This window comes from Eretmochelys imbricata, chromosome 1 (assembly GCF_965152235.1).
Source record: "Eretmochelys imbricata isolate rEreImb1 chromosome 1, rEreImb1.hap1, whole genome shotgun sequence".
NCBI lineage: Eukaryota > Metazoa > Chordata > Testudines > Cheloniidae > Eretmochelys > Eretmochelys imbricata.
This window is the reverse complement of record NC_135572.1, coordinates 191661813-191689741: the sequence shown is the minus strand read 5'-3', so window position 1 is coordinate 191689741 and position 27929 is coordinate 191661813. Positions and strand designations below refer to the sequence as shown.

General features: G+C 41.0%; 1 protein-coding gene across 1 annotated transcript in view; it reads left to right on the top strand.

Moving 5' to 3' along the window:
* Nucleotides 1-27929, top strand: part of EPHA3 (EPH receptor A3) — a 297851-nt gene that overhangs the window by 192351 nt on the left and 77571 nt on the right. Inside the window, exons 4-5 of the mRNA XM_077807293.1 lie at nt 4811-4966; nt 5557-5892. Coding sequence (XP_077663419.1) covers nt 4811-4966; nt 5557-5892 — 492 coding nt within the window. The remainder of the gene's footprint in view (nt 1-4810; nt 4967-5556; nt 5893-27929) is intronic.

Sequence of the window (27929 nt, the reverse complement as noted above, 5' to 3'; positions counted from 1 at the left end):
CAGGTCATTAGCTCGTGTTTATGGCTGGGAATTGGTGATATTGCTCTGTGTATAAGGGGCTGAAGGGCTGAATACTAAAAGGCCCTTATTTACCAACAGCTTTATATTTTAATTTAAAATTAATTCAGATTGAAATGATCCATTTAACCTTTAATTAGGATCCTGTGTTCCTCTGAAAGTCAAACACATAAGTCAAACTGAGGCAAAATTCACTTTGCAGTTGAAGACTGTCTCATTTCTTTTAGCAGTAACTATCATGGATTGCTAAATACATCTGTTTTACTTTCACTAAGTTAACTTTCCCCATTCTCTGTCAGACCCAATAGTTACGGCTTAAGGAACTCAATTACTATCTAGTAATATGACAGGACTTTAGTCCTGAAAATACTCTTGTTTGATGGGAGTATATGAGGAGTAAAGTCAGTGGCTTTACACTGAGATAAGAGATCAGAGTCTCGTTTGAGGAATTTTTAAATAATGTTTTAGTGTATTGTCAAAGGGGCCTAAGGGAGTTAGATGCTCCGCTACCATTGTACGTCAGTGGGTGTTGGCCACCTAATTTTCTGGGTTCCTTCTGATAATCTCAGCGTATAGTTACCACATACTTAATCATTTACAAAACTTGCTTTACTCAGTTGCAATGTGTTCAGACCTTTTTTCGACCTAACCCAATGCATTTACTTCCTCTTGCATTAGTTTCTACTTCAGAGCTTCCAAGTTGATATGGTATAGTTATTACTACCTGTGAAGCATGGGAAAAATTCATGTTACTGTGAAGGGATGGCACATTTCCTTCCTCACTGTTACAGTCTTGCAGTGGGGCTGAAGTGGGCTGCAGTGTTTCCATATACTTCAGAGGAGTCTTCCATTATGGTCTAATGGTGATGGAGTCCTTCTGGGATCCATACAAGGAAGACCTAATTCCAACCTCTGCTGCTGCTGTACATGCTGCACCTCCTGCTGCCTCCCTTTGCAAGCAAGGAAGCAGGACCTGGCAGGAAAGAGAGGAAAGCCAGCTGAGAAAGTAGATGGAAGTGCATGTATAATGCTGATAGACCCCAGTCGTCAGCAGGCAGGATTGAACTGGGGACCTCTGGAGCTTAGTGCATGAGCCTCTACTGCATGACCTCTACTGCATGAGCTAAAAGCCAGCTGGCTGTTAGCTAAGGCTGTAGAGCAGACTCATTTAACACTCTCTCTCTTTCTCTCTCTCTCTCTAAGTGGTCTCAGTGCCACTAGATGAGACAACACCACACCCAGAATGTCTGTGGGTTCACATGGAACCAGGGCCTGGCTATGCCTTGACGCAGTCACTTTCCCCAGTGGTTAGAAACACTCCATTTTCTCAGGCACAGCATCCATTTAATCCAGGACACTGGCCCAATCCCTCAGGGTTGGCCAATCTCCCTTTTTTTCCCCCGGTAAAGCTTTAGCTAATGGAGGTTTAAGCAACCAAAGAGAAGGATAATGTACTTCTTACCTCTAATTTAAAGTGAATGTGGAAGTGGAGAGAGAGGCAATGAGGAGCAAACATTAACTGTAGAAGGATATTTTAAATAAATGCAAATGCTGCTCACAGCTGGGTCTCTGTTGAAACTAAAAAATACAGTATTGTGAAGATGAATGTGCCATTGTGTTTATTTTCTACCTGCCTGAAACCATGCAGTGCTGTTCATCCCGAAGAGCCAAACTCTGCTCCCTCAACCAAAGAAATCCAATCCTACTTACATCAGAAAAGTAATCTCTCTTGAAATGAGGGATTTCACTTTTCTCTCTTGTATGTCAAAAATAACTGATAAAAAAAATATACAAAAAATGGTGTGATCCCCCTTAGTCCCACCCTCTTTCCAGGTTTTAATTTTTAGTATAATTGCGTTTCTTCTCCTTCGGGTTGTAGAACACTGAATTATCTGAAATTGGTCTGACAGACAAGGACAGAAAGTGCAAGACAGCCTGAGGGGAAGAAATGAATCGGAATTCTCCCACCAGGGCATTCTGGGACAGCAGGGGTCTAACCAGCTCATTTCCCTTCTGACTGCTGACTTCATAGTATGATAGCAAAGCACCACAGAAAGGATGAAGACAATGAAGTTCCTTCCCCTGAAGAAAAGAAAAAAGCCTAATCTAGGCTTATTAAGATGCTCCCTGCATTATCCTGCTTCTTTTTTTCTCTTTTTTTTCTTAAATGAGGTCTATGGGCCTTCCCCAGAGGGGTCAAAAGGGAGAAACATTGTGACAAAGCAGCTCTGCTCCTCATTCTCCTCCATCCCTCTCCATTCCAACTGAACAATATACTTATCTCTCCCACAAGTTTATGTACCAATGACAAATGAACAATGGTTTAGATATGATGGTGGTATGTGCTTTGGAAATGCCTGTAATAAAAATTCTCATATTGTAACTTCTACCCCCAGCAGTTGCTTGTAATCACATTATTGATGATACCAGTGTTGTAAATAAAATAATTTTAAAAAGCAATTGTTGCTATGTCTTATGGAAGGGATGACATCATGATATGGACTTCTGTTTTAGGTTATTAACCCTTGTATCGCTGCAAGGGAAGACCTTGCAGCTTTATTTTAAAAGAATTTATAATTTTATTTATATATGGTTGTCCAATCCAAGTAAATGATTTTATGTGAAACCATTTGAACTAGATAACTAGAGTTGCATTTGAAGAAAGAGTTTTTGGTGGACATGCACTGTACATACATCCATTCAAACGTAGTGTGAGTTTATAGTTTGAAGTAATTACCCTAACTATCACATCTAAAGTCTGCACTGATATCAGGTCTTCATTGATTTGAATTTCTTCTTAGCGCTCAGCTGATGATTTTCTATTCCAAGAAATAGGATAATGTGGTGGCCGTCTGGTCACAGGAGTTAAAATACAGTGACTCACCGTGGCTCTGATATTTTTGTCTATTCAGCTTTATTGGGAGGGGACTGAGGATTGACTCCTGTTTACAAACAAACAAAACAAAACCTCAAACCCCACATACCTCCAAAATCTTAACCAGAGGTGGCACGAGAAGCCATGGCCCTAGGGAGGAAATCATGTAAGTTTATGCAGATACAGTTATTGGTACTAGGCCATGTGAATTTTGCCTGCAAGGTCATTCTTGCCAGATTTGTTTTCATTAATGGCCTGGTGGCCTCCACATCATAGATTAAACACGGGATCATTTCATAAGGCTAACAGGAAAGATCTTTCAAATCTGGGGTCTCTTTCTGGGACATGTTAATGGCTAAGATATGGCAGCTGCATCCAGTCAGGCTTTATGTGTAAGGTTCGTAGAGAGTTAAAGGGTGGCTGAGATGGGGAGGACTTCTTGTGGAACGTGTCATATTTCTCAAACTGTGTTCAGTGTTGTCTGGTTCTTTTCTTATTAACATGCTTTTCCCCACTCATAATAAAGTAAGCAGGCCTGCAAGGGTGGGGCCCACTACAAAGACTTAGGGACTGGGACTTGAACTGAGCTGACCCCATGGTGATAACTGGGCATGGCAAAGGGGCCTGAACCCAGCTATGGACACACTCCCAAGAGACACTTTTACAGGGTGAGAAGGAGCTCTGGCCCCAGAAAGAAAAAGTATCCTCTTTGTGTCAAAAATAATGCTTTTGAATATCTTCCTTTTGTCACATATGCCATTTAGAAGATACTGGGGAGTTTCCCATAAAGTCTGTGCATTGGATAGTATTAATGCAGACCATTATAGGAAAAAATAAATGGTAAAGCTAACATGTTCAAAGACATTAACTTTGCTATGTTATCTGTTGGTGCTGCTATTATTGCATACCACCGTTTAATGGATGTATGTCTGTGTAGAATGGCAGATTTTCAGCAAGACAGCAGTATTTGCTAAACCTGATTTGGAGAAGGTGCATTTCTTAGATAGAGATGTACATGTTTCTGTTATAGATGAGCGGGGAAGTTTGGTGCTTATCTGTGGATTTTATTCTGGGATAATAGCGAGGTCATCTTGACAGAGAGAAATCAACAGCATTATTTTGCTGGTTGGGGATTTTGTAAAAGGTTCTTGTGTACTTAATTGTTCACATCTCTGTGATGTTTTTTTGAAAAAGGCCTTTTTCCTTCTGAGGCGAGTATGGCACTGAATCAATCTCAAATGCAACAAGAGGGAAATTGGGGGCATGTGTGAATGTTAATGAAACAACACCTAGAGTTTGTCAGATGCAGTTCATATAGGCTCTGGCACCACTTCTAGAGGACTGTGTTTTAATGCAAAAGTCATCCTTGTAGTACACTTGGTGAGAGTTCCTGATCTTTACTCGATACCCGAGCCAGTTCATCGAGCCTGGCTTAGTCTTTCAGAAATTAAAATGTTCTGTCACCGTGCAGGTTATTTTCTGGTTTTGGCCTGCTTAGTCATGCTCAATGGAACAAACATAGGTTACAGTTGTGCTGCTTCCATAAGCAAACCTTGGCAAGAGAGTGACGGTAAGCCTCTTTGCATGACAGGGCCAGTTTTCTAAATTAACCAGGATGCGGTGGGAGTAAAGCTTTGATAATGAAAAGTAGAAACTGCTTCCTCCTGTTGTGGAGTACAGTGTTATGTGAGACACACAAAATGAGAGATAAAGCTAAGTTTTTGCATAAAGAACTCCTATGTAGCAAGAGGGCTATTGCCATCAGCTCCTCATTATAAGAAAGTACATATTTTATGGATGATAAACACATAGAAAAATGCAATGTATGTATGAACAGATGCCAAAATGATGATAAAGGCAGAATGTTACAATGAGCCAGGCACCCATGAAATTTAAAATTATTTCATTGTTTTGCAGCGTGCCGACCTGGGTTCTACAAGGCCTTTGCTGGTAATGTGAAGTGTGCCAAATGCCCACCTCACAGCTCTACCTACGAAGATGGTTCTGTGAACTGCAGGTGTGAGAAGAATTACTTTCGATCTGAGAGAGACCCTCCATCCATGGCTTGCACCAGTGAGTAGTATTATGATGGCTTGGGGCTGTGATTGTCTTTTGTCCTCTGCCCCATTTAAGTTCTTTAGCTGTGTACAAAGATTCTTCTCCAGATTTGTCTCAGCACCTTGTTTCTCAAATACAGAGTAAATTCAATTTCCAAACAAAATCCCCTCATCTCTCTTGTTTCAGGTCCTGTTTTATATTAGACAGGCTATCAGAGCTTATAGGAATGGATTTATATATCTCTATTTTCAATTCCTCTGTGCTGTTATCTGTCAAATTGAATAGGAAAAAGGGAGTGAGAAGTTTAAAACTAATACCAGTGTTTTCAGAACAGTGTATCGAATGGGTATTGTAGTTAGCAGTATTGTTTTCTATGTTTCTGCAAAAGCATCTTCCAGCTTGAGTCATGTCTTGAAGATAGTTAACAATCCTCAATTGTGTGAGTCTATAATCCAGGGGAACATCTCAGGAGGACCATGAGGCGAAGAATAAAGACAATATGGTTATTTGCTGTGGTCGGTTCCATATTTGTGTGTCCTGTTGCTCTTGTGGAAAAGCACCAGATAACCAAAAGGGAGATTAATAGGATATTTTTACCTTTGTAGGACCTCCATCTGCACCAAGAAACGTTATCTCTAATATCAATGAAACATCGGTTATCCTAGACTGGAGCTGGCCCCTTGATGCAGGAGGCCGGAAAGATGTCACCTTCAACATCATTTGCAAAAAATGTGGGGGGAACATCAAGTTGTGTGAACCGTGTAGCGCCAACGTGCGCTTCTTACCCCGTCAGATTGGACTCACCAACACCACAGTGACCGTAGTAGACCTCCTGGCACACACCAACTACACATTTGAGATTGATGCAGTCAATGGGGTGTCCGACTTGAGTACGTTCTCAAGGCAATTTGCCGCAGTCAGCATCACAACTAATCAGGCTGGTGAGTGTGATTGTATTGGTCTCCCTCTCTAGTATTTAAAATACCAAGGACTGGGTAGTCCCATCACCCGTTCCTATTTCACATGTGCTATGAATGTTGACACACTGATGTAACAGTAGGCTTCAGTGAAGTTGTTCCTGATTACACCAGTGAAAATGGAAGCTGTCAAAGGGTCTTCCAGCCTCTAGTCAGTAGTCTCTAATGACACCCTCGCTGGAATGTGTTTTATTAATAAAACCAGATTTTAATAAAATACTAATTTCAATAATCTCCAACGTAAATTACTGTAGTAATCATAGTGATAAATTTTGATTAAATAGAAGTGAAAAATGCTTTGATGTTAGGCACATAAAAAGCTAAGTTTTAAATTGTAGGGATTTAAAACACTGTACTTTTCTTTTTCCTTAGCACATTTAATTTTTCATCCAAGTCCAGACTACTGCCCGCATTACAGGGATGTGAATATGAATCCTTAATTAGGCCCTGATCCTGTATTTGCTAGTGCACAGGTGGACTGCTGGGCTTCGTTGCAGCCCTATTACAATCACTGAGGTTCTGCATGAACACAGAAGTCTGCTTGCAGAGGTCACAATATAGGATCAACGCTTCATTCATTTCTACTATTTGCTTCTCTTTTTTCAAAATTTCATTTATGTGACAGATCTGAGGGAGCTGTGTAGCTTCCTTTAATGGTCCCAAAATTGGGGTAATATTTGCTGATAAAGGGAAGACTAGATTCCCCCTAGCTCTTTGTAGTTCTATTTTGGGCAATAAATCATCAGGAAGTTTCTGGCAGAAAGCATGTGTGTTTGTGGAATGTCTGCTCTCCAGTGTTGTCTTACAAAAATAGCCTTCATTTTTCCTATTTCCTAAAATGTCCAATCATTTGTTGGGGTGGGTCTTCCATTCCCATATTCAAGGAGAGCCCCTTTTCTTCTATTTCGTTGTTGTTGTTGCTGTATATTGGAGATTCTTCTCTTTCATCCTGTGCTCCATGGCACTAGTTAAAAATCAGCTGGAGAATGTTCTTGTTCACAGTTCCTGGGAATGAACTCTCCAGGACCAGTGACAGGGCTTTCTCAGTAGAGGACTCCAGCTTTTGGAACTTGCTTCCTTTGGTAGTCCACCAAGACCCAAAGTTGGTAGCCTTTATGGCATGATGCAAGATCCATTGGGTTGTTTTTGCCTGTGTTTTGTCAGACATGATTCCCAACATGTGGCAGCAGTGATTTGTTGTGTGCAATGCAATATGTTGTGACGTTTCTTAAGCAATTTGTTCATTTGGGGGAACAGCCAAGAGTTTCTCTGACTCTACATAAGTGCCAGAAATGACCACTGTATTGATTTTGCCATCCCCTGCTCGTGTGGAGTGCCTTAATATACAAGTATGCACACAAAAACGAATGGGACTATGTGAGTAAAAGTTGGCAGAATTAGGCCTTAAATAGATATCTAAATCATCTTTCTTCTAGCAGGAATTGCAGTCATGAGAGCAAGATTTCTCTAGCATTCCCTTCCTGACCAAATACCAAAAATGACAATGAGTTATGATACTTTGTGTAACTGCAGTTTCCTTTGGTTCAGAAACCATAGTTGTTTTCGTTCAAGTAACACATAAATGAGAGGAATAATCACACTTGAGCAGACAGGTAAAGCAAGTCTGCAGGGGCCCAAGGACAAAAAAATGAATGGCTTATCTAAGAACTAAGTATTAATTTGTGGCTTTGCCATGAGCAAGGGACATAACATTGTTCAGCTGCCAATGGAGCCAGACCAGAAGGTTGGTTGTGCCTATGAGAGTCACAGTCTGGCTTCTACCTTGCTGCAACGGGGAAGAATGCGGTGCTGAGTCTATGCCCAGGGTAGCATACATTTCCTGGCGTACCAGCAGTTCTGCTAACTGGTGCCTTTGCTCTGCTCTTTCCTCACCCATTCGTAGCCACTGTGCAGAGAGAATTTAAGGGCACTTCAAAGGCTACAGTTCTCTCTGTGCTTCTATTCACAGTATGTGTGCCCTGAACAGAGGCACATGGGGCTAACTTGACCCATTACTCCCCTGCATGGCCATGCAGTCTTTGCCAAAATATGGCCCTTAGTATAAAGGAGATAGGTATGACTTCAAGATCACTCTCAAATTTGGGTATACCATATATTTTACCAGCTTCACAAATAGCTAGGCACTATCCCTAGAATATGGCTTTAAAAAGCCCTTATGATTAAGTAACTACATTTTTATTTCATTTTATTTTTAGTCTCCTTACTTTACTTAGATTTATAAAAATCAGGGCTGTTGATTAATCACAGTTAACTCACGTAATTAACTCAAAAAAATAAATCGTGATAAAAAAATAATCGCAATTAATCGCAGTTTTAATCGCACTGTTAGAATACCAATTGAAATTTATTAACTATTTTTGGATGTTTTTCTACATTTTCAAATATGTTTCAATTACAACACACAACACAAAGTGTACACTATCACTTTACATTATTATTTTTATTACACATAATTGCACTGTAAAAATGGTAAAAGAAATAGTATTTTTCAGTTCATCTCATACAAATACTGTAGCGCAATCTCTTTATCATGAAAATGCAACTTACAAATGGAGGGTTTTTTTGTTACATAACTGCACTCAAAAACAAAACAGTACAGAACTTTAAAGCCTACAAGTCCACTCAGTCCTCTTCCTTGTTCAGCCGATCACTAAGACAAACAAGTTTGTTTACATTTTTGGGTGATAATGCTGCCCAATTCTCATTACAATGTCACTAGAAAGTGAGAACAGGTATTTGCGTGGGACCTTTGTAGCCAGCATTACAAGGTATTTACGTGCCAGATGTGCTAAACATTCATATGCCCCTTCATGCTTCAGCCACCATTCCAGAAGACATGCTTCCATGCTGATGACACTCATTAAAATATTAACGTGTTAATTAAATTTGTGACTGAACTTCTTGGGGGGAGAATTGTATGTCTCTGGCTCTGTTTTACCCGCATTCTGCCATATATATTTCATGTTATAGTAGTCTTGGATGATGACTCAGTACATGTTGTTCATTTTAAGAACACATTCGCTGCAGATTTGACAAAATGCAAAGAAGGTACCAATGTGAAATTTCTAAAGAGAGATACAGCACTCGGTAAACTAAGATTTAAGAATCTGAAGTACCTTCCAAAATCAGAGAGGGATGAGGTGTGGAGCATATTTTCAGAAGTATTAAAAGAGCAACACTCTGATGCAGAAAGTACATAATCTGAATCACCAAAATAGAAAATCAACCTTCTGCTGGTGGCATCTGACTCAGATGATGAAAATGAACATGCGTCGTTCCACTCTGCTCTCAATTGTTATCGAGCAGAACCTGTCATCAGCATGGACACATGTCCTCTGAAACGGTGGATGAAGCATGAAGGGACATATGAATCTTTAGCACATCTGGCATGTAAATATCTTGTGACGCCAGCTGCAACACTGCCATGCGAACACGTATTCTCACTGTCAGGTGACATTATGAACAAGAAGCGGGCAGCATGATCTCCTGCAAATGTAAACAAACTTGTTTGTCTGAGTGATTGGGTGAACAAGAAATAGGACTGAGTGGACTTGTAGGATCTAAAGTTTTACATTGTTTTATTTTTGAATGCAGTTATTTTCTATATAAAATTCTACATTCTAAAGTTCAACTTTCATGATAAAGAGATTGCACTACAGTACTTGTATTAGATGAATTGAAAAATACTATTTCTTTTGGTTTTTTACAAATATTTGTAATCAAAAATAAATAAAAAGTGAGCACTGTACATGGTCTTCTGTGTTGTAATAGAAATCAACGTATTTGAAAATGTAGAAAACATCCAAAATATTTAAATAAATGGTATTCTATTATTGTTTAACAGTGCAATTAATGGTGTGATTAATTTTTTAAATTGCTTGACAGCCCTAATAAAACGCATCTACCCAATAGCCCATAGGAGCAAATGCATTGTATTTTTCCAGATTTATTTGATGTCAGTTATTTTGTGATAGTGCCCAGAGGGCTTGCTCTGGATTAGGACCCCACTCGTGCAAGCACTCTGAGTACAGGTAAACATGCTCCCTGCACTGAACAGCTTGCAAGTATCCAATTTGTGGTGGCCAGTTTTAGAAGCATGAGAGAAGGGACTAAACCTTCCGTATTGGACAATTACCCAATAACATGCATGTGAGAGAAGTTTCTTCCTAACTTCAGACCTTATAGCTTGAAGCATGAAAATTAATCTCTTATAGTTTTATCCTGCTACTACAATATACATATTAAATAAGAATCATAATAGCTGATGTAACTGTTGTATTCTTATTATTCATGTCTAACTCTTCTGTGGTCTGTAGAAGATAAGAGCAGCCACCCTGGGTCAGACCAATGGTCCATCTAGCTCAGGATCCTGTCTCCTGACAGTGGCCAGTGCCAGATGCTTCCCCAGCCAGTGTAAAGCCAGTGTAGGCCTCTTCACCAGTTCCTCACACACCTCCTGTAATAGAGGTATGGCCAGAGTTCTCTGTGTTCTGGCTGTATTGGGCTGATTGAATGTCACTCAAAGCTAGTGTAAATCACAGCAGTCCTTGGGGCTTCACTAACTTTAATCATGAGCCAGTTTGGCCCCCAGCTATGCTGAGAATTCAGAAGTACCTTCCTCTCCACAGGCTGGGCTTCCTGAGAGTTTCAGCTAAGAATCTGCTCCCTGATTTTCAAGTTACACAGGACCCAAACCATAAGTGGCTTTATAGGCTTACAGTGTTTTCACTGTGGAAGCTTGTGTTCAGATTTTTACTTGGTTTTTATACTCAAAGATTTCAGAAAAGAGCTGAGCAAAACCATCCCGTTTTGCTTCATCAGACAGTCACAAGAGATTTTCCCCCCATTGTTTTTCATGTTAATTCACAAATGTGGTCAGTCATGAAATTTTGTTCTTTCGCACTGATGGGCAGTTTTTTTCTATGGTGAAAAATGTAGAAATTCTAGCCTGGTACAAAGTGATTATTTTGCACATCTTTGTTCCAAGTGAGGATTGAGGATTTTCACCTATACAAAACTGCCTTTTGTTGCTCCTAGAGGAAAATTTATGAAGACATTGCGGCAAAATGTTTTACTTCCCTCACTGGTGAAAATGTGATTTTTACGGCCGTTCAGCCAGTTGGAAAATTTCAAGAGAACCATCAGTTTACATTATAATTGCTGTATCTCTGAAGTCCAAAAGCCCCCTAAAAGTGAGCAAATATTTCTATCCACATTTTTCACTGTTCATGTGGGCATTTCTGCTTATGGATCCATCAGCAACCTAATAGTTCAGAACAAAGACAGTGCTGATTTTTGGGAATGCGGCCTCTGAGAGCTCTGCTAGGCTGTTTTAAAATAAATGGAGGTGATGCTTTGGCAAGTCAGTAAGCTATAAGGAACAACACATCTTTTTTCATACATATATATAAATAAACCACAGAGAACCATTTTAAGTGCTGCTGAGAAATCAGCTGATGTTTGTAAAATGACTACAAAGTTCTAGGTCTTAGCACTTGTGAAAAGTACAGTACTATATAAATATAAATCACAATGAAACTTCAGTAGATCTTTTTCAATTTTGATGGGGAGGCAGGGAGTGCTTTATGGTCTAACTTCAGTTTGAAACACCCAAGGCCAGATTCTGATCTCACACTGGTGTAAATCCAGGAGTAAGTTCAGAGAAATCAGTGGAGTTACGACGGTGTGAGACCAGGATCCAGCCCTTCAGCGTCCTGACATATCAGCTTTTAACCCCCAGCAAGAGGTGACTCAGCTTGTAGCTTCCAAGACAGATTAACTGAGTACCAGGGCATGTATTGTGTATGAGTCTTTCAAATGTAGTCTTTTTAAAACATCCCTTCCAGCAGTTCTGCTGATAGCTGATAGCCAACCCAGATGGGGCTGCACTTCACTAGGGCTTCATGCAGTTTGTAAAGTCCTTTAAGTGTGGGGGGGAATGTGATGAAAGGTGCTTTATGCATGTAAAATATTTGGGTCTGATTCTCCTCTCTCACTGGTGTAAATCAGGACTAACACTGCTGAGCTCAGTGGAATGCCCTGAGTGAAAACTCCAGGGGAACAGCAAATGAGTCCCATTAGTTTAATATCTGTTTTGGGAGTTGAATGACTGCTTTTTCCTTTAACTCCCATGTGTGAAAAGGAAGACTGGGGACAATGCCATTCCTGGTGGAAGTTTGCTTTGTTGGGTTTTCGTTTTTGTTTTCCTTCTGTTCCAGTTAAAGTTGATGAACTGGCAGCCTTGAAAAATGAGCCCTCAGGCAAGATATGGCTCCTACTGATATGACACTGCAATATTTCTAATTCTTCTAAGCCTTTCTTTCTGTCTTTGACATGGAAATAATAGAGGAAAGACATGGGTTTCCATTTTAATCTACTTTATAGGGCTAAATTTGTTGCTTTTCCTCTTAATTGCATTGTAATGTACCTCGAGATGCCCACATAACGTGGCACCCTCTGAATTATGCTTTATGATTTTGTAAATTGGAGTAGTACACCTTTGCCTACCACACATGCCGAAGGGAAGAACTCTTCTTCCCGTCTCACATCAATATGTTTTCACACAGATGTTATCTCCTAATAACACCAATCAACCATGCTTAGGAAGGGTCACTGACTGCTACAGGAGATTATATGGAAATCAGAATCCCTGGAGGTGGGGTGTTAATTATGAATGCCATGCAGAGATACTGACAGCTGTGCCACACTGACTGGTCTGTGTGCAGAATTCTCAGGTCTTTTTGGACCATGTGCAGATTTATTTGCTTTGTAGGTTTCCTGGTTGTAGTTTGCTCTTTTGTGTGGGGTTTTTTTTGGGTTTTTGTTTTTCTTTTTTAAGCTCCCTAGGTTATACTTATTTGGCTGGTTCCCACAGCCACTTGCCACTTTTTGAGCGGTCACTTCAGCATCCTAAATGAAGATAAGATGCTATCCCGTTCTGGATTGTTCTCAAGTCAAAGAGTTTTGGCACATGTTGCCACGCACAGAGCTCTCATTAAAGTCAACAGGAGTTGTACATTGTGGAATCCACTCCTGAGAGAGGAACTGGGGACAACACAGCAGCTCTAGTGGATCTGTTCAGTGCTCCAGCATTGGGGGTCAATGCTTGCTTACTCTGACTGCTCTTATTAGTTAAAGCAGTGGTTCTCAACCTTTCCAGACTACTGTGCCCCTTTCAGGAGTCTGATTTGTCTTGCGTACCCCAAGTTTCACCTCACTTATAAACTACTTGCTTACAAAATCAGACATAAAAATACGAAAGTGTCACATCACACTAGTACTGAGAAATTGCTTACTTTCTCGGTTTGTCTGTATGAAACTTTAGTTCTACTGACTTTGCTAGTGCTTTTTATGTATTCTTTTGTAAAACTAGGTAAATATCTAGATGAGTTGATGTACCCCCTGGAAGACCCCTGTATACTTACAAGGGTACATGTACCCCTGGTTGAGAACCACTGGATTAAAGGTTTTTTAAATTGGACAGAGCATACCAGCAATTCCTGTGATTTTGGGGCTAGTGATTCATACTTGGTTTGTGCAGGTTCTTCTCAGAACCTCTAGCTATGCTACCTGCAGGGCAGATGACTCAAATGTTCTAGCCAGGGTACATATCCTTGCACCCTGGTTATAATCACAGTTTGGCACTTGCAAAACTCCCCCGTGTCAGGGCTATCCTAATCTAGTGACCAAAGATTTGTTAGAAAATGTTGCTTTTTCTTCAGCCCCAAGTGATGTACTATCACAGTTGTGCATGAATAGCTTCTGATAAGTTCACCTCTTCCTTCCCTTCTCCCTCACTTAAAAACCCAAAAGAAAAGAAAACAGCAATGCCTCTCCTTTAGCCTCAAGGCTCAAAAGGCAAAAGATTGGTTTTCATACCACTCAGATTTTGCTTTCTTTCAGACTGATTCAGGAGTTAAGAGGGAGCAGGGAAAGGGAGAATTCAATCCATATCTGACCTGGAGGTTAAAGTTTGAAAGATGCAAATGGAACATGCGGTTCGTCTGAAAATTGACTCTAAGAATGGTATTGTAGAATTTAGTTGTGTGCTTTTTTATCTTTTCTTGATGGCATCTGTGTCAAATATGCTCATTTTACCAGTCAAAAGATGATTTTCTATCTGGCATCACTGAAAGCTCACACTAAGATCTAAAAATTAATCCATGATCTTTCTGCTCTTTACACCCAGTTATGAAGATTCTTCAGTGAGAACTGAGCCAACATCTTTGCTGATGGTGCATGGGGCAGAATATCTTGTTTTCTGTAAAATTACTGGCTTCATAGTGCAAACACTAGTAAAACCTGATTGCACCTAGGTATTGAGCAAAAAGATATGTTACCCTGTAATTGCTTTTATGAATTTTACTACACTTTAAATAGAAATGTGTAGAATATTTGTGCTTGCAATTTTGGAGAAGACGCAAAGGACCTTGACCAATCTGAATGACCACTGCAGTGATGAAGGAGAATCCTCAGTGTTTGGGGATAGCTTTCATTTACTTAATTTTAAATATTTGCTTATTTTGTTTGTTTTACATTTGTTAGTTTTAGCAAATGTAAATATTTGCAAACTAGATAGCAGTAGCATGCCTTAATTCCAAGTGCTGATGGTGTTTATCATATAAAACAAAACAAATAATGAAAATCTCCTTAACTTATTTCAGCTTAGAGTCCTTAAGTGGGCAATAACACAGCATGGCAAAACTGAGACATAGCTGGAGCAGGTCATCATAATACGGGACTTGGACTCCAGTTTAGCAAAGAAATTAAACACATGCTTAAATTCATTCCTATTCAGCAAATTCAATGGAACTTAAGCATGTGCCTGAAGTTAAGCATGTACTTAAAGTGCTTTGCTGAACAGGGATGGAATGCTGATCTGAGACCTTAGACTTCTATTTGCCCCATTGTATGGTTCACTTTCAATTGGTTTTGAAATGCAGGCAGATTGCAGTTTCTCTGGGAACAAATATGAGCGTGGCAATGGTAGACCACAGTGCAATTTATACACTCCTATAGTTTTTAACACATCAGTGATGCCATTCAGCCTTCAGGAAGCTGTCTGCTCTGGATTGATATAGAATATCCAGAAGCTGAATAATAAGCTGCACAAAAGAGATGCCACACATTGTCTATTCAGTTACATTTTTTGGCCTCGTGATAAAGCTGAAAGTCTCTGGGTATAATCCTCACAATCCAAAGTGTGTCTGTGGTGAGCTTCCAGATTGGATTTCTGTCACACTGTCTTCACTCTTGATCATCATTATGCCTAGGGCTGACTGTATAGGAGAAAAGCAGCTGTTGGGAGGGTGTAAGGAAGAGGGAATCCTTTGGATATTCTTGCCCAGTCCTCTCTCAGCCCACGGTTACAACTGTTGTGGGGCTTTAACACTGAGAAACAGCCGAATGCAGCTTGAGGGAGTCATCCCCAATCGCACACATCCAAGAAAGATTAGCCCTATGAATAACCTCCATTGTGAATTTAATCTGATGTTAAACCCCCACAACTCCTGCGTTTGGGAACTCTTATAAAACCAGTTTAAGAGTGACTTTACTTGGGATAGCTTAAATTGATTGGGAATAGGTTTAAACTAAGTGTGTCCACATGGAGGTTTGCACCAATGTAATTTAATCGGTTTAAAAAACAATTTAAATTTAAACCAGTACTGTTTTCCCATGTAGACAGTTAATTTATGTCTGAAGCGCTCATGGGGCTTCTTAGTTATAAGGAACTATGCTCTTGGGAAGCTGTTTGTGAGGAACAATTTTGTGTTGTCAAGTGGATGCGGTGGACCATTCTATCTTTAATTTCTATTGGTCATAACATAAATGGCTCTGTGTAGCCACTTCAGGCACCAAATGTAGCTGTTTTTACTCAAACACAGACTGGAACAGGGAATGGGCTTAACTGAGAGCATCGCCAGAGCTCATGGATATGGCCAATCAAAACCCTTCACAAGGTTGGAGACAGCAGTGAGCTAAGTCCACTACCTCATCCCATAACCTGCAATGACAGCAGCAGCCTGGTTCTCTGCTGGCTGCTTAGTATTAGGCTGATGAATTATGCCATCTTCGAGCTTCACACCCTCCACATGCATTTTCCTGAGCATTTATGCTGTTTCCCCTGGTCTGGGCAACATGAATCAGTGAGTCCAAAGGACTGGTAGTATAATTATCAACTACCAAACTCCACAGCAAGGACCACATTGTTCCAAGTTAACTTTAAATGGATCAAATAAACACAAAAGCAGGTGCCTAAAGGGCAGGCTTCCAGTATCTTTACTGTATTGTGGTTTAGCAACCAAATAGCCTGTTTTCTTAATCATTAAAAGAACATTATGAAGGTTTTAATCATTGTGTGTGTGTGTGCGCGTGTGCTTGATTTGCTTGGTTGTTAGCGGAAGGTCCTGTCAATCAGATGGATGCTTAATGAGCAGAGATCTCATTCACCAGGGACTCCTCACAGCAAGCTAATGAATGAAAAAGACTGGGTAGGAATTTTACCCATGAATCGGAACGGCTTGGTGGGGGAGGGGGGGTGTACAAGGAGGTCGTGCCAGCACTTGCAGGTTACTTTAGGGCTGACCCTTTGGTTCCTTACTTCATCAAAGGGATATTTCAGCTTACGTTACTTATATAATTTGTACACGTAGTTTGAATATTTAGCTGTCTGAACGAATGAATGTTTAGGAAACCAGAGATGATGATGTCTGAGTAGTGCATCAGGGAATGTAGACCACAGATCAGGTCAGCCACCTGCAATAAACCAATACCAGTATTGAGTGCATCTCTGGAAGATTGGCTGGTGTATTGTGCTCATAAGTGTCCAGAGTGTCCCAGGAAGACAGGAAGCAGGAAGAGTCACAGGGGATACGTATCCTGATTTGAACCTCACCATTTAAAGATGTGAGGGTCTGTTCCAGTCTTCCAAGTACACACACACGCTTAAGATACAGATTGTTGCACACACAGAGATGCAATAGAGTTGGGAGTCTTCAGCGCTCCCTAGTTTAGAAATGGAGCAGCAGAGAGGCCTGTTCACCACACCGAGGTAACTGCCAGGGTTGGGAAACAAACCACAGGAGATGCCCCTTGTACAAACACAAAGATACTTTATTCCCCACTCATCCGTGGGAAAAGAAACATGACAGAGATTAATAACAAAGCCCTGCCTTGGATCCACTAGGATGTGAGAGTATCTTTCGCTTAGAATCTCAGGGTTGGAAGGGACCTCAGGAGGTAATCTAGTCCAACCTGCTGCTCAAAGCAGGACCAATCCCCAATTTTTGCCCCAGATTCCTAAAGGGCCCCCTCAAGGATTGAGCTCACAATCTTGGGTTTAGCAGGCCAATGCTCAAAACACTGAGCTATCCCTCCCCACTCTTCCTTTGTCACTCCTCTCTCATCCCTCAGGTGTCGTCATTCTTATGTCATGGAACCTTCCTTCATTTCCTCTCCCTCAGTGTTATCTTCAGCCCAGACAACACAGCACTCCCTCAGCATGCCCTTGGACCTGGCGAGTGCAGTGCTCATTCAGCAGTGTCTTCATCTTGGTGCTCCCTTGGCAACCCCTTGAGCCTGGGAGATGCATCGCTTCCTCAGCATCCCCTTTGGTGCCCCCTTGGGCCTGGCAAGCCAGGCACTCCCTCAGCTGGCATGGTATTCTTTGGGTGTCCCCTTCAGTGCCAGCTGGCACTGGGCTTCCTTGGCCCCTTTGGTATCAGCTTTGGCATAGTGCTCCTTCAGCATCCCTTTCAGCCTGGCTAGTGCACTGCTTTCTTGACAGCCCCTTCAGCGGCTCATTCAGCCCAACCCTCCCTCCTCATCCCCTTTGGCACGGGGCTCCCGTAGCATCCTCTTGGATCCAGCAGTCCCAGCACTCCCTTGGTGTTCCCTTTGGCACGGCATTAGCTTGGTATCGCCTTCAGCACAACACTCCCTCAGTGTCCCCTTTGTTACAGCATGGCACTCCATTGGTGTCCTGTTCATTGTGTCTGGTGCAGCACTTCCTTGGAGTCTACTTTGTCCCAGCTCTCGCATGGCACTCTCTTGACTGATGTGGCATTCCTTCAGCACCCCTATTCCTTTTTGTGTAGACCCCAGGTAATCTCTTGAATGAATATACACCACTTCCTCCCCATCCTGGGGCTTTGCTGCTCTGCCATGCCAGATGGTTCTGGGCTATTGCTCGGCAACAGCTCGGTATGTTGCATCATCTCAGGTGATGAGGTATGTCACAGTGAGCTGCTGACATCACAGAATTGTTGTCATGCACCTACAATGCACTGGGGTAGGGATTTAAGGTTACAGTTTTCTCCAGTCTTTCCCAGCAGACTTGTCTGTTTCCCATGTCACTTCACAGATTATTGATTTCAGAACAAGAATCAGGAGAAGCAGAAATGGTATAGCTGTTAGAACAGGAGCCTGGGAGTCTGACTGTCTGTGGCTTTGGGTGGTCACTTCTCTTTGTTTCTTGATTTTTTTCCCATCTGCAAAATGGGGCTAGTGATACTGACCTCTTGGGCTCCTCAGCTCTTGTGATGGCACATGGTGCTGAACACATCAGAATGTTAGTAGCTGGCACTGCTCTAATGGCTCCATGTACTGAGGAGTTATTAGGAGCTGAAATGTGTCCTCAAGCCCCTGTGTGGTATGAGAGCCTTTTGGTAGCCACATCTCCATTTTAAACCCCAGATTTCAAGTCTTTGCAATTTTCTGCTGACAGAAAGTTCCAGCCACTTGTGGTTAATAAATATTCCATCACAGTTCCTGCAAGGGTCGGGGCGTCCATGCTGGAGTCCAGCTCTGGGAATTGCATTCCACACCCTCTGCATTCTTTGCTGGATACAGGATCCTTCATTATTCCCTGTGCTGTCAAACAGCTGCTGGGTCCCAGGCCAGGGGTGGGAGAAGTGATCCCTGTATATCCCATTCTTCACAAAGAGAGGGCATGAGGCGGAACTATTGTGGATTGCTTTGAAATCCCTATATGAAAAGAGAGCTCAGGGTTCATCTGCACTGGAAAACTCAGCAGGCTTGGAAACAGTTTTCAGTTTTAGCAGCCTGTCTGGATTTCCACTTGCACACTTGGGCCCACTGTGGGGAGGATGGGGGCAGAGCTTCTTTTAAATGGGCTTGGAAAACCAGAATTTTCAAGACCTTTTTGGTGGAGTTATGCTCCATCCATCCAGCTGATCTAGTTGTGTAAGTGAAAAACACTTTTGAGATCAGTCACTGAAAATGACTTCAGAACACAGTTGTTTTCCTAATGTGGACAGGGCCCATAAATGCACAGTATTATATTTACCCATCCAAATGCCATTCCCCTTAATGAGCACATTATTCTGACTCCATGGTACAATTGTGACTAAAGGCCACTCTGTCTTCTGCTAATGTGAAGCATTTGTTTATTATGACTATTCACCTCTTTTTTGCTGAGGGTTTTGTCTGTCTCTCTGGAGTGGATAGGATGAAATAAGGCTGGAACTTTTGATCAGCTGTGGTGAAACAGTTGTGGTGAGGAGGGGTGGGGTCTAAGAGTCAGTCTGTTTAAAAGAGAGAGAGAGTGAGTGTGTGTGTGTGTGTGTGTGTGTGTGTGTGTGTAAAACTAAAGACATGGCCTTTGCTGTTTATGGTGTCCTGATTAATGAACTGGACTGGGACTCAGTAGATCTGGGTTCAGTTCTTGGATCTGCCACAGACTTCCTATGTGACCTGGGGGAAGTCACAATCTCTCCTATCTCCATTTCTCAACTGTAAAATGGTGATTCCTTTCACCCATATTTTATCCATTTAGACCATAAGCTCTTTGGGGCACTCCTCTTACTATAAGTTTGTACAGTGTCTAGTACAACGGGTCCTGGCTGCTAATTGGGATTTCTCAGCACAACAATAATATAATTATTAATAATAAGATGCATTGCATATATTAACTCATTTTAAGGGGTCCATGTGAGAGGATATGGCTGATAATCAGGTCTCTCCTCTTCTATATTTCTCTTTCATTTCTCCTACACCCTCTGCATTTCTGAAACCCATGAAGAAGAAGAATTAATTATCCTGTGTCTGTTGAGCCTTATAAAAGATCCACCAAAGAAGACAGGAAAATAGATGCCTGCAAACCAAAGAGCATTGCATCGACCCCTAAGCATGGTAATATAATTCTTGGGTATTCAGGTTCACTGAACTTAAAATTACTCTATAACATCATCTCTTCTTGCTTATTTCTGGATTGTGGAGAATCAAGGTGCTCGTTTCAGCTAAGACCATGTGGTCTGACTTGTATGCACATAAGATTTCCCCATACTTTTCTCTGCGTTTGCTTGTATGCTGATCTTTAACCCCATTCACCTCCAGTGCACAGGTAAGTGTTGCAATAAGATTTTGCTTTGAATCATTCTCAAAATATGTAAAGTATTTGCCACTTAAGAGTGTATTCAGGACAAAAAACCTGTTGGCAGCTGCACAACTATTTGTCTCTGAGAAGTGATTAACTGTTATGGTTCACACACTTCAGTTGATGCTCCTTGAGATTTTTCCATGCCACCAAACACACTTAATTCCAGACCCAAGTGTGTTGCAGGTTTTAGAGGGTAAAACTCCAAGATGAGGCATGACTTGGATCGCTGGGGTGTGATTAGCCCAATGTGCCACTCATTTATGTTCTGCTTTCTGTAATCCCTCGGCTGATGTCTTTTAGGGGCACAAGTTATTTTACAGTTCAGACAGAATACCTGCAGCAGTTTCTCATTTAAAGTTAATAGGCAGCTGACTGGCAATGTGTTCTTGCACAAATGTGTCTGCAAGTGTAAAGAGGCCAGTGCAAATGTTGACTTTTCAGAACCTATTGTGAATGTTGATTCCATAACATTAAATATATTCTAGACCTGTCATGCACACAATCCTACTCTTATGCTTCATGCTATTGAAGGGGAAAAAGCTATACGGCATTCCTTATGTACTGAGCACTGATAATATGTTGAGTACTAGACAGAGGAAGACATGGCCTGTGCCTCTGGGAGCTTAGAATCCATATCCGATGCAGGCAGGCTAAATCAGAGAGATAGACATCTTCCAGGAAGGAGATGGGTTGTGTGTGTGTTATAAATAAATATGTGTTATATGCGGTGATTCAATGTTGAAGGGCCTCATGGAAGAAATGTGGTTAGAAGTGGGATTTGAAGAAATGAGAGGGGGAGGTAGTTTAGCTCACAAGGAGAGGAGGAGGAATTCCAGACATAGCCATGGCATGGGGAAAGGATACTAATGAGGAGCATGGAGTGGAAGGAAATAAGAGCAAAGTATTTTCTGTTTGGCTCCGTCTAGCATTGTGAATGTAAGTTCTTTGGGGGCAGGGACTGTCTTTTTTGTTTTATTTGTACAGCACCTAGCAAAATAGAGTCTTGGTCTATAATTGGGGCCCCTAGGCACTTTGATAATACAAATAAATAACAACAGCCAATTGAATAAATTTTAAAACTTATGATGAGGACTAAATTGGCATCTTCTTTTGAAGTATCAGACTTTTGGGATAAGTCGAGTGGGCTCAATTTCCTTCCAACAGCACTGTGGGTAAAATATTATTCAACCTGTAGAACTGAGCATGGTTCGGACATTCCTCTCTTCTTACGCGCATAGAACTAGTGTAACAGTTCTCCACTAAGAGTCATTTGAATGTTTTAAACAATTTAGTTTTGCCTGTGTTCACGCTTTCATGTTTGCTTGCCATGAGCAGAATCACACAAATCCTACTTTACTGGGATTAAAGCTTCAAAAAAATCTGACTTTGAGTTTGCATGCCCAAATATTTACGGGCCACACAGCTGAATCTGAGGCTTATGCTCATCTAATCAGAGAAAGTCAATATGAGTTCAAGACACAAAGGGAAAATAGTATATTTGAATTGAGGGCCACACAGTGTGCACCAGAGAGCTGAATGTTGCCCTAATGTGATGTGTATGAAAATTAAACAGGATAGAAATTGCTTGTGCAAAATGTGAAGGGGAAATGGCAATGATGTGCCTTAAGCTAGCAATAACATTAAACTGTTGTATGTTATTGCTCGCTTAGGGCACATCACTGACATGACATTTTTTTCCTCAAAATTCTGTGCTGTTTATCTCATCTTGTGGAACCAAATCACGCAGTGACAGTAAATACAACTCGATATTGAGTCCAACACACAGATTACACTGTATTTGACCTGTTTGTGTTTCTCCTAACATTTTTTGAATTATCAACTTTTTGAAAATAAGTGGGTTTTCAGGAGGTATTTGAAAGACAAGAGCTGGTGGCTTGGTGAACTAGACTATCCAAGCAAAGAGGCTGGTATGAAAAAAAGTCTGGGGATGATTGAAACTGATGGATATATCTAGGCTGGCATCGCTGGCAGAGCAGAGGGGATAAATGGCTCCAGACAGAGATCTAGTGGACGGGCTACACCTTGGTCTACTTTTCTGAAGTGCAGATCATCAAACTACTATTCCAGATCAGACTTCACCTTGGAAGCAAACATTTAAAAAAAAATAATTGTTTTACAACCCTATTACAATGGAGAAATCCACTGGGCATCTGGAGCAAACTCTCAAAATCACCTCAGACTTAGGATTTTCCCTTCCTTGTGTCTGGTAGCTTGAGGGAATAGGTGGCTTGTATAAGATATATTGCAGCGAGTGAGGCCTTTAGCTCTATTAGAAATGTCAGAAGTGTACCTTAGATTATGTTTAGAGCCTGGTGCCAATACATGCTTTTTTGTATTACACTAAAATGCAGTCTTTAGCAACTCACATACAAAGTATGATGTTCTCTGTTTAAATGCAATCCATTTTTAGCAATGCTTGTATGCACTTTACAATCTGTATCCTAAGACAGGTCCCTTAAGTAGATATATCTTTTAAGAGACACAATATGACAAAGCCACAGATGTTTGGTGCATGATATATTTCTTTCTTTCCCAATGGCCCTTATAAAAAGGACCAGAAGATAGACTTATTAAAAGTCAACTAATGACATGATGTAGGGAGCCTGTGGTTCAGTGACTGTTATTACAGCTGTGCCCCATTACATATTGGATACCTAGCACATGCTTGTTTTTTGAATGACATTTATCTTTTGAGTTTCAAACATTCCTGGCATAAATAAGGATTTTACGCTTTTCAAATGTGTTTTACAGTTCTGCCCCAGGGCTGCTGAAGGATCATTTTAACTCAAACAGTCATCCTGTAGCAAGGCAAAAAGGGAAGTGTAGGAGCATCCTTCTTGCTCCCACTGTTACTGGATAGAGATGATCCCCATCCAAGCCTTTGATTCCAGCCCCCACAAACCTTTGGGAAGCTATGCCCGGGATTTGAACTTTGTGGCTGACATTGATCTCTTCAATGTGCCAAACAACAGCGTGGGTCTGAACTCTGCTCATCTCTGAGAAAATTCCAATATGGAGCTTGTGACTGATGCCCACCATCTCCCACCCTCCCTACCTTTTAAGTGGAGGTTTTGGAATGGTAGATTGGATGTCAATAGATAATCATCAGCAACATTGATCCACATATCCATTTATGTTTTAGTATGAGTTTCTTAAGGTTCTAATTGCGAGGTCACGTGACACTGAGGTTCTCTGTGTAAACAGCTCAGTGTGTTAAAATAATAAAAAAGAAAGAAATCAAGGCAAGGAAAACATTTGCTCTCAGGCTAAACACATAACAGTCCCTTACTATTTTTTCTTTCAGTGCAAAAGCACTAACATTGCAGGGTGAATGACTAGTGAGAGAGGCAATCGGTGTACTTCTGAATTTTTAAAAAAGCTAACAACTTGCATTGCCTCTTGAAGTTTGTCTTTATTAGACAGCTTGCAAGCCTGGTCAGTTAGACAGACCATTCTAAAACTACCTGTTTCTTTGATCCACACTACAAACATCTTTCCATCAATTGCTGGCCAAATCCAACATTCCTTGTATGCTCAAAACTCCCATGATAGCCAAGGGGAGTTTTGTATTCATAAATTATGCAGGACTTAATAAAATCCTTCTCAATTAAACTGCAATTATTGATTTAAAGCTGTGAATCCTCTTTTGTTGGAAAGCCTATATGGAGTTTGGTTTGTAGGCCTTATTGTTCATGTGAGTCTGAGGGATTGTCTTCACAACCACACTACATAGCTTCTGCCTGTCGTTGAGGTGGAGTAATTATGTTGATGCAACTGAAGCCATGTCGGCAGCAGAGTGCTGTAAATTGAGGTCACTCAGGGGGTGGTTTTTTCACACCCCTGAGCAATGTAAGTTACATCAACTTTGGCGGTGGTGTAGACAAGCCCTAAAGCTCTACCACCTCATCAGACTCTTGTAGACTGGCATGTTCTGAAATCCAAACTTATTCTGTAGACTTTTGACACTGAGTAACTGTTTCCAACCTGCCAGTGGTAGAGGTGGATCAAAATGAAAGGCTGTAGGGTTGTCTAGTTTGGACACCAGCATCTCTCGTGGAAGTGCTTAGAAGAGTGGAAGACACTTTTTGTTTATTATGAAATGCTTTCAGCGGAAAGCATTTAAGTACAGAGCAGGTTGCATTTTTTTACGTGGAGTTTACCAGTGCAAGCAGTTTAGCAGCTTATGCTGATTAGATATTTAAAGCTGAAGCTGGTGGACAACTGTTCTGTGAAAGGATAGTGTTGTTCAGAGATAATGTGTATTAAAGTAAGAACTGAGAATTCATCTGTATTGGTGTAACCATGAAATGACAAAGAATCGTGGAAAGGCAAAGTGAAAGAAAATAAAAATGGTATGAAATCTTGATTATTTTAGAGACGTTATTTTCGATTGCTTCGGTTCACTATGTACCCCAATAGTCTGGAACCAGACTGAATCTGTTCTGATGACATTTGCTGGCAGACCAGTTAAAGGACTTCAGAACAAAAAAAGATGTTTTTCTCAGAAATCCTTAATCCAACAGCACCCATTTTCTCAGGGCAGGAGTTCTGTTTAAGACACTGGCACACACACAAGTAGTTCTTAATGACATTTCTAAGAAATTGGAGGGATTTTTCCAACTGAGATGATATCTTAGTTTCCTGAAGAGCAGTAGCCTAATAAGCATCTGACAGTTGGTGTTGCAGTCATGGTAAATAATTCCCTCTTTCTTGAAAGCTCACCCCAGGAGGCACAAGACTATAGGAAAGCATAAAGTAACCTGACAGTGGGGTTGGGCAGGGGAAGCTAGACTGGTTGGTTAATTGATATAGCCTTATAAATATTGAGTGAAAATATGAAGTGCTGAGAAGCTTCCTCTCCCTCCTTCTTGCCCCCTCCCATTTCATACAGAGAATAGAAAGAATAACATTGTTGTTACGAGTACCTTAGGAGGAAACCTTATGAAAGCATACAGGAGGTGTCCCTCCTCTGTGAAATAACAACTGTGAATGCCACGGCACCATAATTTTTAGTTTCTGAAGTGAGTGCCTTGTGCAGCCTGATACTTCTCAAATGGACATGGTGTGTCCGTGATTTATCACCCATATGTTAAGCATATGAGTAAGTCAAACATTTTGCCTGTAGTGCAGCAGGTGTTTAAAAAGAGACAGCAAAAACACACAGCGAGCGAGAGAGAGAGAGATGTGAGGATGTGAAAATGCGAAACTTAATAAAGCTGGCTTTTAATTTAAAAATTAATTGTTATGGTGAGAAATTACCCCTGATACTCATTTGTCCAGTGACAGCTGCTGCCCAGAATGTGGCTTTCCTCTGTGCTTAAGAGTGAAAGTAACCAGCTGTATTTTAGTGCAGTTCCTGTTGGAGCTTCTTTTTTTCCCTTTCCATTCTTTGCCTTCCCCTCTTTTCTTTGTCATTTGCGCAATGCCTGCTGTCATCCCAGAGTCTGCAGCCAAGTGCTATAGTCCTCTCATCTGCAGAATACATTTGAGCATTCCTCTTCGTTATGCAGAGGCCATCCATGCAGTGCAAATAAAGGTCTCAAATAAACAGCTTAAGTTTAAAATTGTTGTAGAGTGTCACACGTGTCCAAAACAGAACCTGTTATTCCACGTTGTCCCAGAAGTTGCAGATTTACCTGGCAAGTTCTGATAGCCAAAGGCTTCCCAGAGAAAGCTTTCCTCCCAGGTGCCTATTTTCAGGAGTGGAGACTGACTTTAATGAAAAACAAGCAAAGTCACAGGGTTTTAAGGAAAAAAGCCTGGTTTGGGATACAACCAAAATCAGCCCCTTATAATCCAGGTTTGAATTCCACGTCTTCCAAAGTTAACATGTCCCCTGCTAACATCTCTTCTTCCTCCTCCTACCACTGGATCTTTATTTTTTTCTTTTAGTGTAAACCGTTAGTTCCTGACAGCCCTCTGTCAGAAACCCTTACCCTTTTCATATGTCTGAGTGTGTCCCACCAAAAATTTGAGCCAGATTCAGGGTAAGAGCTCCTGACATGATGCTCTTGGACCTAGGGCTTGATACAGTCCCAAATTCCAGTCCTCTGGTGAAAAGGGAGGACAAGAAGGGTAAATTCCATTTGGTTTGACTATCGCTTAATGACTCTACAGAATCAGATGACATTTCACAGTGCACGTCATAAAAATATATTGAGTCTGTAGTAACTTAAACAAAAGGTGGAAAAACACATACAAAAGTGCAATGTTAGTTTAACTACATATCCTGGAGATTAAAGGGCAAAGGACTGTGTCTGTGCACACATTCAAGAGTGGGATGGTTGTATCTGGGGGAGGGAGGTGTAGGGTTTAGCAGGTTTCCAAAGATGTCATTAAAATATAACTATTTCCTTTCTCTTCTACAAACCTTATGAGCCACCTGATACAATGTTCTGTTTGTACCCTTTTTGGAATGTGTTTAACCTTGTAATTACGTGTTCTAGCAAAACATTATATATGATGGCAGCATGTTTAACTGCACTTCATTAAGAGAGTACATTGTATTGCAATCAAAGAAAGTTCCCTATTAAAAATATTTCAACTCCTGCTTTTTATAAGCAATGTTAAAGAATAAACCATTGTTAGATACCAACCTGGGATGGGGGTGAGGGGAAGGAGATTGGGAGGGGGGAAGTCACAAATCTAAAGAGAAATACAATGGTTCAGAAAAAGAGAACTTTAATAGACGTTATTGAGACATGCAGATGTGTCTCCACTGCCATTACATTTGACTGTCCAACAAATAGAATGCTGGTGGATAGTGGGATGTTGGATAAAGCCAAAATTGTGAGAGCTCAGTCACAAAACCATTCCTGTCTTGGTTTCTCCTTGCTGTAAAGTCTGGTTGAAAGGAAAAAAAAATGTTTTTGTTCTGTTGTTGTTGTTGAGAGAGAGAGAGAGAGAATTAATTGTTTGTGAAAGATGCTGGATTGAGATAAACACTTAAGCCTTTTATTGAGCTACATAGCACTGGCACGACACACATTTCCTCAAATAGCTCTATGATAAGAACATGTCTGTGTGGTGTATATGTGGAAAAGCAGTTTTTTCTTCATGTCCATTCAGTCCTTGGACTTTCCAGCGGGACTTCTAGCAAGGGTGACAGTGATGGGTGGTGGGTTTTCTTTTTTTTTATTGTTTGGATATTGGTACTCTGAGAACTGGGCTAAGATCACCAACTCATTTTGCGTAGACCAGCAAAACAGTCGCCAGTTGGTGGTGTCTTTTTGTCACCACAGATTTGGGACGAAAGTGAACAAGTGGCGCTGAGAAGGGAGGCTCAGTATATCATTACCCAAGCAACCCAAACCCTCAGTGTAAAAACTTAAATATATTTAAAATATATCATTCCATGTCAATCTCTATAGAGATTCCCTATAGAGACAGGGGGCATAGTCTCTATATGGAATGGGGTGGGGTTTATTCAGACTATAAAGTCAAGATTAGGTGGTAATGTCTTCAGATCACAATAAATAAAAAGTCTCTCTTTTAAAATAGTTCAGGGAACATTCTTAAATAGTTTGTGCACTCCCAGTGCCTCAGACCCACTCCTGAACAA